Source organism: Callospermophilus lateralis, chromosome 11 (genome assembly GCF_048772815.1).
Source record: "Callospermophilus lateralis isolate mCalLat2 chromosome 11, mCalLat2.hap1, whole genome shotgun sequence".
NCBI lineage: Eukaryota > Metazoa > Chordata > Mammalia > Rodentia > Sciuridae > Callospermophilus > Callospermophilus lateralis.
Window position 1 is genome coordinate 82,289,135 of NC_135315.1, and position 19,729 is coordinate 82,308,863.

At 38.4% G+C, this 19,729-nt stretch overlaps 1 protein-coding gene across 1 annotated transcript in view; it reads right to left on the reverse strand.

Moving 5' to 3' along the window:
* The window catches only part of LOC143410633 (A-kinase anchor protein 9-like), an 88,242-nt gene that overhangs the window by 43,659 nt on the left and 24,854 nt on the right, over positions 1–19,729 (reverse strand). The window contains 4 exon segments of the mRNA XM_077110644.1: positions 2,611–3,228; positions 3,230–4,972; positions 17,686–17,883; positions 18,655–18,810. Coding sequence (XP_076966759.1) covers positions 2,611–3,228; positions 3,230–4,972; positions 17,686–17,883; positions 18,655–18,810 — 2,715 coding nt within the window.

Here is a 19,729-nt window from a genome sequence, read left to right on the forward strand (position 1 = left end):
GTTAGGGTTTATAGAACAATGCTAAATAGCAAGCGACAAAAGCTATTCTGATTTTCATTCTAACATGAAGGCCTATCCTGATTCACAGCTGATTCTTGATAAAGCGACTTTGTTTATTTCCCCTATTCACCCCTCATTCATCCATTTGTAAAACATTATTAACTGCTGATCATGTGCAAAACATTATTCTAGGTACTAGGGATATAGTAGCTGTCTATATAGCCTATATAGTAGTGTCTCTTCACTCACAGAACTGATATTATGGTTTCTCTTGAGGTTTCTAAGTTCCAGTAGATGTTTCTAAGCTCAGTATCTCTTCCAATACCAATAATTACCTCCAATTTTAAACACACACACACTTGAATTTATGGCTTCTCTCAGCATCAATAACTAGCCAATATCTCTAATGTTCCTGCCACTCCTTATTTCTTGCACCCCAATGTTGAAAAGACTCTTTGATAATATGGAATTATACTCCAAAACTATTCATTTCTTTCTTTTCAGTTAAAAAATTATTTTTTTCTTTTTCTTTTTTCTTTTTTGGTACTGGGGATTGAACTCAGGGCAGTCGACCACTGAACCACATCTCATCCTTATTTTGTATTTTATTTAGAGAGAGGGTCTCACTGAGTTGCTTACTGCCGCACTGTTGCTGAGGATGGCTTTGAACTCACTAGCCTCCTGCCTCAGCCTCCCTCAGCTGGGATTATAGGCGTTTGCCACTGCAGCTGGCCAGTTAAAAATTTTTAACAGCCACATTTATTTTGGTTTCAGTGAGATATATCTGCTCTAATTACTAAGTTTAATACTGAGAGTAGGAGTATTTTGTTGCCTCTGCAGTATTTCAGACAAGTAAACAGTATCACTATGTAAGTCACCGCTCAATTTCTTCTGTGAGCTTCCCTCCACCTGCATAAATACCTTACTCCCCCCTCTGTATCAATGATGGGGTTTATTTTAATAATGATAAATGGGAGCAATTTACAGACTTGCTTTTCTTCACTTTGTTTAGTTAATTTCAAGGAGAGAGTATCTAAATACCATTGCAAGTATCTTCAATACAGAAACAAAATTCCTATTAAGAAAATTTCACCAATTTGACAAATGTGCTTCAAATTCAGGTCTTCTTCGAATAATGCTTTTTAATAAAATTTAAATTATGTCTGACATTTTTTAGGAGTAATTACCACCATTTATAGTTTTAAAATCAATTTGCAATATTTAACATAGCAATAGTAGTTAAGCAATTTGAATTTCTTGGGTCTATTCAAGTTATTAAAAACGTAAAGTATGACCACATTTGATAAGATCATCAACATGAACATGTCATTAGAAATAAAAACAAAAAACTTTCCGATGACTTCCTATTTTACTTAGGGATAAAAATCTAAACTTACAAAGTCTATAAGGCTCCCTATGATTGAGTTTCTTCCTTCTTCAAACTCTTTCCAAACTCAACTACATAGGCCTTCAATTCGGTTCCTCAAATTTACTCATGGTACAACTGCTCTAATTTCCATAATGCAGCCTCTTCCCTCTCATTTGAATCTCAGTTCAAGTGTTAATTCCTCCAATCTCCAGACCACCACCCACCCCCACCCATCATTCTCAATTTTTTTTGTGAGCTTCCCTGTTTTATTTTATCACGATATCGTGTTTTATTTCTTCATAGACTGTTAACAATATTTCTGTCTTATTTTCTCATTTATTACCTGTCTTCCTCACTGAAATATATACTCCTTAACTTCTTCTCTCTTTCAACACTAACCTCTTATATCTGCAAAAGATATTTATTACCTAAGTTTTAGAAACACATAAGTTTATTTAGCAGGCTACAGTTGTGGCTCAGTGGTAGAGAGCTTGACTAGCATGTGTGAAGCACTGGGTTAAATCCTCAGCACCATATTATAAAAAAATAAAATAAAGGTAAAATGTCCATCTACAGCTAAAAGTTGTTTTTAATTATAAAAAGTTTATTTAGCATTATCATACTGAAGATACACATCAGACTTTTCTGTTATTTCTAATATGAATAGCTGACATAAAAGGAAATAACCTATTATTTTATGTGTTTTATTTCTTTAGCTGTACAGAGAATTAATACTATTTTTTTTTCCTCCTCAGGTATAAGACTCAAAAAATTCTAGGGCTTAAGTGTTTTTCTTGCACAAAGGAAAAAGAATTTATAACTATTGAACAACTGCATAAGGTTCTAAAACACTCAAAAGAGTTTGTTTACAATTGTGGAACCTTGAAAAAGACCAGTATGAAATAAAAACTCTAAAAGTCTTTGAAATTGCAACAAAATACTAAGTTATAAAATCAATAACTTTTGTAAAGTTGAGATTCTAAACAATATTATTTAAACTATTGTCTTTACAAAAAAAATATTGCTTTAATTTCTGAGCAGAATACATAATAGATTAGCTAAAAGAAAAACAGTTTAAGAAAAAAATAGGAAAATTAAATGATAAATGATAGATCCAAATGAGAATTACATAATTCACTTTCATTTTCTTTTATAAATTTGTTTTAAGAAGGTGAAAACTCTTTTTAGCATGAAATGTACATTTTCACTGTGCTATACCATATGTAAATAAGTAAACATACCTGTTCTGATTTAAGTACATAAAGTTCCTGATGGAGTTTATAGTTTTCACTTGATTGATCTGTCCCAGGTGAGGACTCATTTGTTACTGATGGTGAAAATAACTGTTCTTGCTTGCTTTCTCTTCTAATAGCCACATTTTCAAAAGAAATTTTCTCTTCCACTACTGTTTTTGATTCTTCTCCAAAATCTTCACCTACATTAGATAATGATCCTTGAGAATCCTTGTTTATAATAGTTACTATTCCATCTTGTAAAGAACTTAAATGAACATCACACATGTTTATATTTTCTGTTCTATGATGGTTAATTAGGAGTTCTAGCTCTTGACATCTCAATAGAATTTTCTCTTTCTCTTGCTTTAAAGATTTGACTTCTTCACTGAGAAAATTAACCTCACCATGTTTCTGTTTTAATTGTTCAAAGAGATCAGACAGTTTCTCTGACAATTCTAGCTTTTCTCGCTTGGTTACCTCAAGTTTTTCCATAAGTTCTGTTGTATCTTTCTCAACAACTTCACAGATTTCTAATGGCTCTGCGACAAAAGCTTTGTCAGTATCAAGCATGGCACTTTTCACTTTGATTGTAGCTGGATTTATTCTTTGTAAATGAAGCTCTTCCATTAAGTGCTTTAAGTTTACTTTTATACTCTAATTCTTGTTTGTTTTTACTGTCTTCTAAATCATCTTTTACCTTGAGAAGGCAAGTATACTCCTCCTGTAACTCTTGATAGTTAGCTTCAAAATTTTTTTCAGCAAATGAAAATGTACTTCTTTGATTTTCAATTTCTTCATTTAGCTGAATACACTGTTGCTTGAGGGCCTCATTCTCTTTTGTAAGCATTTCCATTTCTTTTTGCGAGCTGCAATCTTTAGATATGGACTTGCTGGAGTCAATGAAAATCAATTTTTCTTCTTGTTCAGCAGGAACATAAATTTTCAACATGTCCTCAAAAGCTTTTTTCTCATTTTTAAGAATGTTATTTTCTGCTTCAAGTTGTGAAAACTTCTCTTTAAGGTCATCCTCTTTTTCCTTTATTTTTTTCTCCAATAATTCAATTTTAAGTTGTAATTCCTGAACTTCTTGTTCAAGCGTACCTTTTTCTTTTTTTTCTTGTCTTAATATTTCGATTTCCTCTTGGAGTTCATGCATCTGAAGGGTCATTTCTTCTGATTTTGAATCCATGATGGACTTCTGTAAATCTTTTAGTTTTGAAATTTCCAAAACCAACTGATTCTGCTTAGTTATCAAATTATCTTTTTCAAATTGCATTGTTTCCATCTTTTGACTCATTAAATTTTGTAAGCCATCTATCTGCTGTTTATAGTGAATGCCTAAGCTATCTTCAAGTTTATCAATATTTATTCGATGTTCAAATTCTAAATCATCTTTTAGTTTCGAAAGTTCTTCTTCATGACTAAATAGGAGCTGTGTTCTCAGCCTCTCTAATTCAGCTTCTTGTGATTCAGCCATTCTGTCTAATACAGCATTTTTTTCTTTTTCCAACATTTCAAGTTTTATCTTGTAATTTGTAACTTTTGCTTCATGTTTTAACTCTAGTTCTTTCCTAGATTCAGATGCCAGAACAATCTCAGCTTTTAAAGTTTCCACTGTACTAAGGGACTTACGTGCTTCATTCAGTTGACTTTCTTGTTCAGCTATTATCATTCTAGCTCTCTGAATTTGGTCCCTTAAAAAGTTCAATTCTTCAAAAAGGTCATCAAGTTGTCTCTGCAGAGTAGATTTTTCTCCTGAAACTATTCCTAGTTCTTCTTGGAGTTTTTCCTTTTGCGCATTAGTATCTTGTAATTTCATATTCAGTTCATTTATTGCCACGTTCATTAACTTTATTTGATCTTCATTAATTGTAATATTTAAATGTGATTTTAAAACACTCTCAATTTCTTCCTTATGTTGTGCTTTAAGTTTCTCTATCTGTGACATGTGTTGCTTTATTAACTCTTGTTTCATCTGTACTATCTGTTGCCCATACATTTCATCCATCTCTGCTCAGAGTTGTTCTAATCTTTTCTGCATTTCTTGTTCCACCATTTTCTGTACCACATCAGATTCAAACTGGCTATCTGTGTAATGATGTCTTTTCTGAAGGTCTTCAACTGTACCCATTAATTGTTTAATTTCTTCAGAACATTGTCTTTCTTTTTGCTTAGAATTAGCCAGCTCTAATTTCATACTTGCAATTTGTTCTTGTAATTCTCTCATTAATTTTTCAGTGGCTGTGACTTGATCCTTTAGCTCAAGATTCTTTTTTTCTTCTTCTATTATTCTTATATTTAATGCCTGGATGATCGCCTCCTTTTCTTGTAATTCTTTTTTATTTGACTTTTCTACTTCATCTTGTTCCTTTAGAAAGAAAAGAAAATGAAAATATAAGAATGACATTTTTAGCTTCTGGCAACTTCTTATGGGTGTCTCCTTTTTATAAAATTCTATAAAAAGCAACTGTTGGGCCTGCCCCCCCCCTGTTTTTCCCAGTCCAAGGAGACCTAGGACTCAGTACATATGAGCAAACAATATAACAGTTTTACCCTTCTTGGGAAGAAATTTCTCTTACACTGTGCTGTGATTAAATATTTATATTTAAAAATGCAATCTAATTTGCCTAGCATGTGTGAGGCCTTGGGTTTGATTTCTAGCACCACCAAAAAAGCAAAACAAAACAAAAACCAGTCTGACTAAAATATCTATATAAACTATCACATTTTCATTTTTCTTATTAACTGGTCAATATTCTAAATATAAGTATTTCTGATGGCTAGTTATAGTACTACATACTATCTAGACACTCTCAGAAGACACAAAAATATAAAAACCTGTCCTCCCCTGGATTCCCATAAGAAACAAAAAAAATAAATAAATAAATACCGGTCCTCCCCTGGATTCTAGTGATTTGAAGGTATTTCATGGACAAGTGCTATAAAATGAGAACAACAACAAGAACTAAAGTGGATTCCTTAAAGTCTTCCTTAACTTTATTCCTGGGGTTTTAAGTGAATCAGAAATTTAGGGATATGCAATGCTTAAGTGACTGAACATCAAGTGACACCTAAGACCACTACTGTATATTTACAGCATACCAACTTGGGCTTAGACCCACAGTTCACACAGAAAGATAAAAGACCATCAGATAATTTTCCCCAGTTCCTATCTTTGGAACTGGAGATTAGGCTAAGACGAGACATATTAACACATATTCATTAAACAGTTAAGAGCTATAGTCCCAAAGACAAGGAAATAAGTGAAATCCATATAACTGATGAAAATATAGGTAAGGAAGTAAAGTTATCTTAAGGGGACACGAGTCCTTGCCAAACAGGACTTTTAGGCGCCTTGAATAAATGTACTAAGAAAATGTAGGCATTGATCAATTGAGTATAGTTCTTGGAAGAAGACCAACGCACCATCAACCTTTTAGAAGTCTGATCCCTCTCGAAAAACCATACTGAATGCAGAAAACAATGTTGGGAGTTACAGCAAGGAGCATTTAAGAAGTTTAGTCTACAGACATGAACATTACTACTCTGAGATGGATGTAACAGGTTATCTCAACCTCATGCCACTGAACATCTGATTCCTCCAACACCCTTTCATCTAATACTTAATAAACAACTTTTAAAATTATTACCTGGCTTTTAAAATTCATCTGTCCATAGAAAGAATATAAAATCCAATGATCTTAAAATCTGAAGTTTGTGATAATTATTTCTCATTGTAAATTCATAGTCTTATATTTAGACTTAAACATTAACCTCTTGAACTAATTCACCTCTGATATAGCTCAAGAAAAAAAAATATGACTTCTGAGCCTAACAAATAAAGGCCAAATTTTGCACTACATAAACCAAGGTTATCTTGTGCAGCCTCTTGAGTGAGACTATGAGCTGTTGTCTGAGTGTCACATATTCCTTTTCCAATTACATCATATGTTATTACCAAGTGCTGAGCCTTCTTAATTTCTACACTAGAATGCAACATTAGTAAATTAGTGTAATCTATTAATCCTGGTATTTCTATCTGTACAATAAAGATAAATTTCCTCTATCTCCCAGAATGTGTTTGAGGTTAAAATAAAATAATTAAGGTATTTTATTTTTACTGAGCTTTATACAAATATATTCATATACTAGAAAGAAATTTATAAATCATTTGGAACCTATATAAAATGTAAAATTAGGACTGGGGCTGGGTCTTAGAGGTAGAGTGTTTGCCTCACACACATGAGGCACTGGGTTCAATTCTCAGCACCACATAAAAATAAATGAATACATAAAGATATCTTGTTCATCTACAACTAAAAAAAATTTTAAAAAAGTAAAATCAGTTCATGATGGTCAATTTTAGCTAAACTGTTAAACAATAACTAGTTTTGAAAAATGTTAACATTGATATAAAAATCTGTTATAATTTTATTTCCTGATTTTCTATAAGATGAAAGGAACACTCCTCATAAAAGAAAATAACTTAATTCAACACTGTCCAACACCTAATATGATAACCATAATTCTTCATTCAACTATTAAACACCACAAATTCACAGTTTTCTTTGTTTAGCTTTTTTCAAATTACATGGTTTTAAATCACTTGTTCTATGTTACAAAACTGAGAGCCCTTCAGTCAAGGAAACCTCTATATTTAGAACTACACCTGAAAGAGTGGGGAATAATATACTTCCTGTTTGTGACTACTATAACACAGGAGGTTTGGAGGATTAGGATAATGAGCCTTTGACAATCAATATAGTTACTTCAGCTGCTCTGACAGAACTACTTCTCAAAGGGATTAATTTTTTTGAAAACTGAGAAATTAAAATATAATAATAAGAACAATAAAAGTATTATTGCTAACATTCAAATAAACAGTTTATTTTCATTACTAAAATGAATTACATAAATTTTAGATTATCTGAAATTATACTGCCTAGTGACAATAAGAAATAATAAAATCCTAGATCCAGGCACTTTCAACTTAGGCCTCAATTGTCTTTCTACTCTTACCCTCCAGAAAGACACTTCCAAAGCCTATTGCTTTCTAAGTAAATTACTTTTTGCTCCCTATACATTTTCAATATTTCAGCCTGGGTCTTTATGCCCACTCCATACCCCACAAAGAATATCCTGCCTATCTCTATTTGTCATGAATTCATAAACAATTCTCTTGATTACCAAATAGGTATTGAATAGCTGTTCCATATATTATACCAATTTATGGGTAAACAAAATATAAATAACACATTATTCCAATTTATAGATCTATCACAAATATTACTTCCCTGCTGATGTCTACCCTGAATCTTTTCCTCATAAATCAGACCTCGTCAAAACATTCATAACACTTGTTACCTGCACTTACTTTTTATTTGGTGGTAACTTGTGTACATGCCGCACCTCTCCATGGGTTCAGTGAAGAAAGGGGACATCTTAAGGTCCGTCATTGTGGTGAGCCATTGTTGTAGATTGTGGCCGCCATTAGAAGATGGCGCCGGCTTCCACTGTGGCCTGTGATAAACAAATTCTTTTGTGGAGAGTTGGCACGCTATCCCTTGCCACCCTATAAGAAAGATCCACGCGGCGGCTTAAGATTGGTACGTGGGAGGCTTTATTAGGCTGTGCCTGGGCGCTCGGGGGTAGAGAGGGGGGTCACTAAAAGATACTTTAATCAAGGCCTAAATAAACTGCTGAAAGAAGATTCCTGAGTTGCGTCTTCCTTGCGGGCAAGGGGTCGCGACAAGTGGTGCCGAAACCCGGGAACCAGAACTTTCAGCAGTCAGGGGTGGTACACCGGTTAGTCCCAGGTAAGTGGGACCCGCTATCAAAGCGGAGATCAGTCCTAGATAATTGGGACCCGCTATCAAAGCGGAGATTATTCCCAGGTAATTGGGACCCGCTATCAAAGCGGCAGCTCCTCTGTAAAGCCAGAGAGAGCATTACATCTTATTGCAGCTGCACTGTGTACTTTCGCTCTTACTTTCACTCTTGTTTTTTGTGTGTCTTTTCTTGTGTCATGGGTGCCATATCTTCAAGTCCGCTTCTCCTGGCCCTAGATAACCTGTTACGTTCCAAGGGCCTAAAAGTGAAACGTAGTACTTTACAGAGATTTTTACAGAAGACAGATATTGTTGCACCGTGGTTCGCATTCTCGGGCAGCCTTACTCTGCCTAGCTGGGATAAGTTAGGCACAGATCTTGACTTTGCTTCTGAGCAGGGCATATTAGAGGATGGGGTGATACCCCTTTGGAAGATGATCCGTAGTTGCCTCGCAGATGGCAGATGTCAGGAAGCACTTACTAAAGGACAAGAAATTTTAGAGCAATTACATGAAGAAAGATCAAAAATGGCAGGCAGTGAGGTATTTCAGGAGGGTAAAAATGTGCGGAGCGAAAAACAGGGGAGGAAACAATTATCTCCGGCAGGCAGTGACGTATTTCAGGAGGATAGCAGTGTGCGGAGCGAGAAACAGGGGAGGAAGCGATTGTCTCTGGCACGGAGTGAAATATTTCAGGAGGAAGGGAATGTGCAGAGCGAGAAACGGGGGAGGAAACGCTTGTATCCAGATCTCAGTACACTGCGCACACTCCCATGCAAAAGTGGGTCAGAAGAGGAGGAGGATGAGGAGGAGGAGCTCGGGAGACTGTCTCGGCAGCTAGGGAGTTTAACTATGGGAGAAGGGAACAAAAATAAACAGGAGCTCAATAAAAATGATCCTCTGGACCCGCCGCCGTACGGTGGGGGTATTTCGAGGAGAGCTTTCCATGCCCAAACATGGAGGGCTGTTAACACTGAGATGGGTCTTGCTTATCCAGTTTTCCAGGATGACAATAGGGGGAGATTCCATGAGCCCTTAGATTTCAAAATTGTGAAGACCCTGGCAGAGTCTGTGCGCACGTATGGGGTGGATGCCGCCTTCACATTAACTCAGGTGGAGAGTCTGTCTAGATACTGTATGACTCCCTCTGATTGGGCTAGCCTTGTTCGGGCTTGTGTTTCTCCAGGCAAATATTTGGACTGTAGAGCCTTTGTGCTAGAGGGCGCTGTAGAGCAGGCTGCCCAAAACTATGCGGCGGGACACCCCCATTGGGACAAGGATATGCTTTTGGGACAAGGCAGATTTGCTAATCAACAAACAGGATACCCCCCTGAGGTATATGAACAGATCAATAACATTTGTATCCGTGCATGGAAATCACTCCCAAATAGAGGAGAAGTGTCTGGCAATTTAACAAAAATCATGCAAGGCCCCACAGAACCTTTCTCGGACTTTGTTGCTAGGATGGTGGATGCTGCAGGAAAAATCTTTGGTGACCCTGATAAAGCAATGCCCTTGATTAAACAACTTGTTTTTGAGCAATGCACCAAAGAATGTAAAGCAGCAATCGCTCCTTATAAAAACAAGGGCATAGAAGCTTGGATGAAAGTGTGTAGAGAGCTTGGAGGACCTTTAACTAATGCAGGTCTTGCAGCTGCTGTCCTTCGGATTGCAAAAGGGGGCAGTCCTGGTGCCGGAACATGCTTCCATTGTGGTCAATCCGGCCATTTCAAACGTGACTGTCCCAAAAAAGGCAATTTTACTGGACCTCCTTGCAGTGGCCCTTCTAATGGCCCTCGTCAACCGGGGCTGTGTCCAACATGCAAAAAGGAGAAGCATTGGCCAAGAGAGTGTAGATCAGTGAGGGACATCCATGGACAGCCTATTTCAGCTGGGCCAAAAAACGGCCGAAGGGGCCCCCGACCCCAGGGCCCACGAATATATGGGGCAATGGAGAATGTCACACCCGAACCCGAGACATGGCCTTCTCTGCGCCATCCCACGAGATGCGGAGAGCCACTACAGGTGCCGCGGGATTGGACCTCTGTTCCACCTCCAGACTCGTATTAACACCTAAGATGGGAGTCCAATTGGTGGAAACTGAGTTCAAAGGGCCTTTACCCCCTGGCACTGTAGGTTTGTTAATTGGACGTGCATCCTCTATCCTACAAGGTCTTCATGTTTTCCCCGGAGTTATAAACCCTGATACTGTAGGGGCAATAAAGGTTATGGTGGAAGCTCCAAGGGGCATTGTGTCTATCTCCCCAGGGGATAGGATTGCTCAATTGCTAATTTTGCCTAGTTTGCATAATCACTTCCCTGCTGACTCAAGGTCACGGGCAGGAAATCAGATTGGTATCACCAGAGGAAATTGTGCCTATTTGTCACTGGATATGAGCAATCGCCCCACTTTGGAATTAAGCATAGAAGGTAAATCTATTGTGGGATTGCTGGACACAGGAGCAGATCGTAGTATCATAGCCCTTAAGAACTGGTCTAGGGGATGGCCAATGCAGGCTTCTGATCAATCCTTAAGAGGACTTGGATATGCCCAAGCCCCTCAAATCAGCTGTAGACATCTATCTTGGAAGGACTCGGAAGGACACGATGGTACCTTTCAGCCTTATGTACTTGATTTACCTATTTCTTTATGGGGCCATGATCTGATGAAAGACATGGGGTTCACTCTTAGTAATGACTATTCCCCAGTGTCTCAACATATCATGCAAAATATGGGGTATAAGCCAGGTCTAGGACTAGGAAGGCACCTACAGGGACGTAAGCATCCTGTGCAAGGTCATCAAAAGCTTAACAGGTTTGGTCTGGGTTTTTCCTAGGGGCCACTGGGGCTCAAATACCCATAACATGGCTCACCGAGGAGCCTGTTTGGGTGCCTCACTGGCCTCTTCCCTCGGTTAAACTGGCAGCAGCCCATGATATAGTCAAAGAACAACTTGATTTGGGTCACATCCAACCTTCTACTTCTCCATGGAATACTCCCATATTTGTCATTAAGAAAAAATCAGGGAAATAGCGCCTACTGCATGATCTACGAGCAGTTAATGCTCAGATGCAACTTATGGGGCCCATTCAAAGAGGGCTGCCTCTGCTCTCCTCTGTTCCTCAAGGCTGGCATATAATTGTTATTGACATTAAAGACTGTTTCTTTTCCATTCCTTTGCATCCTAAAGATTCACAACATTTTGCTTTCACCCTTCCCTCGTGTAATCACGAGGAACCAGATCAAAGGTTTGAGTGGGTGATGTTGCCACAGGGGATGGCTAACAGTCCCACGATGTGCCAGATGTATGTGGGGAAAGCACTCGCACCTCTCAGACATAAGTATTCCTCCACCAAGATCATTCACTATATGGATGATGTGTTATTGGCCGCAAAATTAGAACAGACAGTTTATGAGGCTTATAAAGAACTCGTGATGCTGTTGGCTCAACATGGACTGCACATCGCACCTGAAAAGGTTCAAACGGGGGATTTTATCAGGTTTTTAGGAGCGACAATTGGGTATGACAAATTAAAACCACAAAAAATTACCATCAGGACTCAAGATCTCCAAACTCTAAATGATTTTCAAAAATTGCTGGGAGATATTAATTGGATAAGAGCATATTTACATATTCCTAATATTGTGCTCCAGCCTTTGTATGCTACTCTTAAGGGTGATCCAGATCTTGCTTCCCCTCGTAGCCTCACTACTGAGGCTAGAGCGGCCCTTATAAAAGTAGAACAAGCTATACAGCATGCCACTCTATGCAGGCTCCAGAGTGATAAACCTTTCCAGTTATGTGTGCTTGCCACTATGCGGCAACCTACTGGAGTACTGTGGCAAAATGGGCCTTTACTATGGATCCACCCACATGTATCCCCAGGAAAATCCTTAGAATATTATCCTGATGCTGTTGCAGCATTGGCACTTAAAGGGATTCAACAAAGCATTCAATTTTTCGGCCAATCACCTTCTTCTCTTATCATACCCTACACTAAAGCTTAACTTAATGTTTTATGTGCTACTCTAGACAAATGGGCTATTCTGTGTTGCTCGTTTCAAGGGGGTATTGATAATCACTACCCTTCTCATCCATTACTCCATTTTGTTAAAGAACATCCCATCATTTTCCCTAAGGTAACTTCATCCAGTCCAATTCCGGGGGCTGTTAACATTTTTACTGATGGTTCCAAGTCTGGAATGGGAGCTTATGTAATTAATGACTCTCCCCCTATCCAGCATCAATTTGCTCCTGGAAATCCACAATGGGTAGAACTACAAATTGTTATTGAAGTTTTTAAACAGTGTTCTTTTCCTTTTAATCTTATTTCGGACTCCAGCTATATGGTACAAGCACTAAAAGTCCTGGAGGCCGTAGGAACTATTAGTGATGCCCACAATGTGTCTGTTTACTTTACTCAGCTTCAACAGCTTATCTCTAACCGCACTGCTTCCTTTTATCCAATGCACATCAGGGCTCACACCTCTCTTCCTGGTCCATTATCCCAAGGTAATGCCTGTGCGGACTTAGCCACTAGAGGTCAATTGATATGCTTGGCTTCCTCCTTAGAGGGGGCTAAGTTGTTTCACCAAAACTTCCATGTTAATGCATTAACGCTGCGCAGGCGTTTTTCCATTTCAAGAGCGGATGCTCGGCAGATAGTATTGCAATGTCCCCATTGTGTCACATTTCTTCATCCCCCTAATTATGGAGTAAACCCACGGGGATTAAAGCCATTGGTTGTTTGGCAAATGGATGTGACACATATACCTGACTTTGGTAACCTTAAGTATGTGCATGTTTCCGTTGATACGTGCTCTGGAATTATCCATGCTTCTGCTTTATCGGGAGAAAAGGCACGTAATGTCATTACTCACTGTTTAGAGGCATGGACAGCATGGGGTGCACCTGCATCCCTTAAGACTGATAATGGACCTGCTTATACTGGCAGACAATTTACAGCTTTTTGTTCTACTATGGGAGTGCAACTTACTCATGGTTTGCCTTATAATCCTCAAGGACAAGGCATTGTTGAGCGTGCTCATCGCACCTTAAAGGAAACTTTACAAAAACAAAAAGGGGGAATAAAAGCTGAACACACTCCTAAAGAACGCCTGTCCTTAGCTCTCTTTACCATTAATTTTTTGAATTTGAATATTCATGGTCGCTCTGCGGCCGATAGACATGTGTCCCCTCAGCCCTCTGTGATTGGCTATGTTAAGTGGAAGGATGTTCTTACGGGCCAATGGAACGGCCCTGACCCCGTGCTGACATGGGCACGAGAATCTGTATGTGTTTTTCCCCAGGATCGTACGGAACCATTGTGGGTCCCTGAACGCTTGACAAGAAGAGTCTCGACATCAACTGACCAGCAACAAGAGATACCACAATAACCCTGTGATGAGGATCTTCATTCTGCTAAGTGCTCTGGCTCTGGTGCTGGTGCCGAAGGCACAGGCGACACCAATGCGGTGGTGGGCAATGGCACGGGCATGGCCAATGCCGATGCCGGTTCATGGTAATTCTAGTGTCCTCCCCACTCTTTTTTCAACCTCATGTGAGATGTCTGCTCCCTGTGCCTCTCCTAGAGGGGACATAGAGAGAATTTTTAATCAATCTCAAGTTAATCTCACAGGAGTTTTTTGTTTCAGCCTTAGAAACGCTAATTGCATTAGCCTTAAGACCAAAAATTTGACTAACTGGGAGGACCCATTGTGGTCCAATCAGGTCTCAGGAAGCATTATCAGTGCTGTATTGAGCAAGGTAGCTTCGGGGAAGCAATCAGGCTCAGGGACCCCCACAAACAGCAGCTCTGCTCTTAACATAACTACCTTGGCTATTATCTCCGAGGTACTAATCCCAGTGCCTCCTTCTTCTAGTAGTATTTATAATGCCACTCATTTCAAGGCCTCTCCTTACTGTTCCCCTAATCTTGGTTTCCCCCCAACATTTACGCCTTGTCAGGATCATTCTTGGGAGAAACATCAAGTTGCTAAAGGTTTCTCCCTTTCCCCCTCTCTTAATAGGTATGTTTATAACTTTAACAAAAGTGCCAGCTCCTCTACAGGAGTAGGTTGGTCCTGGTTTCAATGGCTGATTTCCAATGAAAAGGGGGCTTCAGCCAATATTTCTGCACTGGCTCAGTTGGTAGGAGCCAAAAGTTGGCTGGCTAATATTTCTGGTACTGTTAGGGAAAGTGAACAAGGTAATAGACTTACATCTGTTTCATTCAACTCTTTGTTGTATAATGCCACATTGCCTCCTGCAATGGTCTGTGTCCAATCCCCCTTCTTATTCCTCTTGGCTAAGGCCACCTTGGGGATGCTGGATTGTTCTCATACTACCTGTCTCTTATCTGAGTGTTGGAATGGTTCCTGAACTGTAGCAGTGGTTATGAAAATTCCAACTTTTGTCCCAATCCCGGTCACTGCGGATCCTGATAAATTCCCTATTGTTGAGCTACTTAGAGTCCGCAGAGATTTTGGAATCACAGTGGCTATAGTGACAGCCGTGGTGATATCTGCTGCTGCAGCGGTTACGGCCGGAGTGGCTATGGCCAATCAAGTACAAACTGCTGCCACCATTAATCAAGTTGTCCAACAAACTTCCACCATACTTGAATCCCAAAATACAATTAATCAACATATTTTGTCAGGGATTTTAGCTGCCAACCAAAGAATAGATTTACTCCAAGCTCAGGTAGAAGAATTGGCTGACTTAGTGCTTTTGGGTTGTGTTGACCAACGTGCACATTTATGCATAACCTCTGTCAGATTTAATGATTCCAGGAAGGCTTCCCGCATCATTGGCGAATATTTGGCTGGAAATTGGTCCATGGAAGCGGAAGACATGATCCAGTATCAACTAACCCAGATAGCTGTCTTGAATAGCACCCGTGTTGATCCCGTGACTTTGGGTCAATTCACCAATTGGATATCTTCTGCCTTTTCCTTTTTTAAAGAGTGGGTGGGGGTAAGCATTTTTGGTGCAATGTGTTGCTTCGGTATGTTTCTCTGTTTGTGGTTTCTCTGTCGCCTCAAGGCCCGCAATGCTCACGATAAGGCTATGATCATCCAAGCTCTTGCAGCTTTAGAAAATGGCAATTCACCTCAAGTCTGGCTTGCGCAGCTTAAACAGTAAATCTTTGACATGGTCGTTGCACCCCAAGTTGTTATAACATTGCACTGGGATCGGCATGTCTTTCCTCGTTATTCTCTTAGTGTTGGAAAGCCCTTGCACTCTGCCGGTCTTGCTGCCATTACACGCAGGTGGGTTTCCACACTAATGTTTCTCTATTGCCTTAAAGTCCGTGCCTTTCTTTCAGGGTGCTGTCAACTCGTTTGTCGTTGTGTACAGCCACAGAACAGCCTCAGCTGTCCCCCTTCGTCTACCTTCATCACGATGCAGGATGCGAAGCAAAGCACTGCACTTGAGTGATCCCTCAACGGACCTCAAGGAAAGCATGTCCTATTGCATGCGGGTTTGACGTCCACGCCCCCGCCCTACGAAAAAAGGTGTCGGCTGATATGGGGTCAAGTCTGGGGAAGGCGCCTCCTTAGGACTGAACCATACATTGCAGCCGCTTCTGCACAGTGGGATAGGACCTCTACTTTTGCCTGCATTGTTTTATAAATTAGAAGGGGGAACTGTGGTGAGCCATTGTTGTAGATTGTGGCCGCCATTAGAAGATGGCGCCGGCTTCCACTGTGGCCTGTGATAAACAAATTCTTTTGTGGAGAGTTGGCACGCTATCCCTTGCCACCCTATAAGAAAGATCCACGCGGCGGCTTAAGATTGGTACGTGGGAGGCTTTATTAGGCTGTGCCTGGGCGCTCGGGGGTAGAGAGGGGGGTCACTAAAAGATACTTTAATCAAGGCCTAAATAAACTGCTGAAAGAAGATTCCTGAGTTGCGTCTTCCTTGTGACAAGGGGTCGTGACACGTCATATATCTTTTGCAAGGGTTACTACAGAATAGGTATTCTGTAAACACTTGCATAATCTTTAAATTACCTTAGTTGAAAAGCATGCCCTTCTCATAATTTTAATTTGTACATTTCCTATTTTTCAAAGAGGAGTCTCTGGAGTCAGATAACTGAGCTTTGAAATCTGGCTCTATCAATACATCACTTCTGCACCTGGATTATTTCCTTCATCTTGCATTGTCTTGGTACCATCATTTGTAAATGATAAAGGTACCCTTATCTCATGGGGTTGTAGTGATGATTCAATGCATTAATATGTGTAAGAGGCTTTGAATACTGCCTGTTATAGAGTAAGTACTTAATAAGTGCTAGTTAAGGCTTTTGTTATCCAAACAATATTCTTGTCTTGGTAATTTCTCAACTTCCTGTGGAATCTTCTAAGTTTATAAAATATGCTGTATTATATGTATTCTCCATCTTCATTGTTCCCAGATTCTGTATTTGCCTACTTGCTCAAATTTATTTGAAACCCACAAATTCATACCAATGGTGCTTTCATAGACATTTGTAGACACACACAGAGTGATGGAAAGAAATTTGAGTTACTGTAAAATGATGTTCAGCTACATTCAAACACGGTGATCACACTGCCTTGTTTCAGCTCTCACAGAGCAAAAAAGAGGACAGAGATGGCAAGGATCAGAGTGCAGTGTAGTGCAAGGAGCTCAGAATTTCAACTCTGGCACCTGTTAATGGGGAAGCTTCAGGCAAATCACATCTAAACTTCAACTTCTCAAAAAAACAAACAAAAAAATGGAATCTACTAGCATGAATTGCTTTTAAGATTAAAGATTACAATCCATGTGATACATTTCCTACCAGGAGCACTTATTGACTAAATAATTCCCCCAAACTGGAATATAACTCAAGTGAATAAAAAGAATCAACCACAATTTTTTCTAGTTTATATTTACAAAATTTCTTTTTCAGAATTTTATAATCATGGCTAAAATAAGAAGAAATACATTTAGTTGGAGGAAAAAGGATAAAAATCCTAGTCATAAAAATAGATTCTCCTGAGACTTTAGTTTAACATAGGCAGATCACTTTTAAGGAGCAGAGTAATGAGTAGTATCATCTTTAAAACTATTACTACGAAATTCTCAATGTTTTTGAAATATATTATTTTATATAGTCAAAGAGTTTGTCTCAATTATGAAATTTTGGGTGCATATGCATAAAAAAAGATAAACACCTCCATTAAAAACTTTTACGTTAATTACAAAGCTGCTACAAGTAGGTTGACTTCCTTAAGACACACATACCATTTCATATACTTTAATTTTCTCCTGTAAGAAATTAATTTGCATTTTGAAGTCTTCTTTCTTTTTTTGATAATCTTCTAATAGATGGTCTTGTTCTTCAAGCTGTTGTTGATGAGTGAGAATCTGTTGTTTGGCTTGCAGTAAATCTGCAGCTGTGTTACTGCGAGTGCTGTTTCGTAGAGTTTCACTAGCCTGTAACTTGAAAATAGAAAAAAATCTCAAAATATTAAATTTTGAAGTGACACTTTATTGTACCCTCAGCCCACAGGGGTTCTCTGGAAACTATGCTCACTTCATAGGCTTACTATCTCAGTCAACATGTTTCCATGCTGTCAACATGCTGATAGGTCATGTGCACTTTAGGTAATGAGCCAAAGAATTTACCTTTCACATTATAAAGCTGAAAAAATAGGAGAAATAAGACAGGCAGACAGGCAGAGAAAAATGCGTACTGAAAGTTCTTCCTGGATTCTTGATGACTTTTCAAACTCTAGTTCCAATTTCTCTCAGAGTTCTGATTGTATTTCTGCCCTTAAGTTCTATAAACAAGCCTGTATTCTTACCTTAAATTGCTCCCTTTTGTTTACGCAATTAGATTATAGTTCCAACTAAAGATAAATGGAATATATCCAGTTGTCAGTCTAGTTATAATTGAGAACCTAATTAACATAAAACCACACCAGGGTTGGAAAAAGTAGGGTGTAACTGCAGGTTAAATTTCTGCAAAAATACACCTGATAAGACTTTGTAGAATTTTTAAATAGAGACAGGGAAGAAGTACAAAGAAAACAACAGCAAGAAACTACCCAAGAAGTATAAATTAAATTCTTGAATAACGTAACACTTATTCACTAGTTTTTCCAGTACGAATAAACAAATGGCTTTATAACAGATTTGTTCTAGAAAGTGAAAAAATTTAAAAATTCATTATAAAAATCGAGTAAGTCTTGTTCTACTTGTAATACGTACTTGTTGGAATTGAATCTGCAATTTTTGACTCTGCTCCGTTAACTCTAAAAATTTTCTCACCGTTTCGTCCCTTTCCCTTCTTGCCTGTTGTAAATTGGCAGTGAGCTGTGTGATAATACTATATCTTTGTTTAACTGCTGCTTCAAATTCTTGTAACTAAAGGAAATCAGTGAAAATAATTACATTCTAGGCTTATATTTTACATAAAACTGGTTATCATTGTTACAAGCAACTTTTTAAAAAATATGAGATTCAAAACACATCAGTGGAATTCTTACAATTTGTATGCTATCTCCCACATTTGAAAGCTATGAAATTTAAGAAATTTGTTTTACTTCCAAATCAATCTGAAAGAAATTAATGTGCACATGCAAAAAATTTTCACTTGTTCTGGCTTTTCTATATATCTAATTCTAGAAGCAAATGCCTTTATATTGGGGAGCTCCCCCAATCTGTTACCGGGCAACACCACCAACTTGTTTTTGGAGAGGATGAAACTGAAATCTATTCTGTCATCCTCATTAATATCCCATTTTCATCTTGATTCATAACTGATTACTTAATACAAGAGATCTCACTCTAACTGCAGATAATATTTACAGGGATTTGCTGACATTCTTAATGGGTTTAAGTCATCATTTTAAAAAAAATATGATTTATACCACAATTTTCTTTCAGGCTCATTAGAAAAACATCTGTCCTGAAATCACTGAAGTTATTTTACTCTATCTTATTAAGGTAAATAAACAAAGTAACATACATGTTACCCCTATTAGTTGAATTCTAGGTGTAAAATGGGATTCTTAATACTATGTGCAAGAACCCCATTTTTCTAGTGAATGAGATAATCTTAAGTTAACACCTGTAATTCTCATTAAATAAAAAAACTATCACTAAAATTTGCTGGAGGGCTGGGGATGTGGATCAAGTGGTAGTGCACTCGCCTAGCATGCATGAGGCACTGGGTTTGAGTCTCAGCACCACATAAATGTAAAATAAAGATATTGTGTCCACCTTAAAAAAATAAATATTAAAAAAAAAATTTTTCCTGTTTTTGTTTTTGTGAGTATCAAAC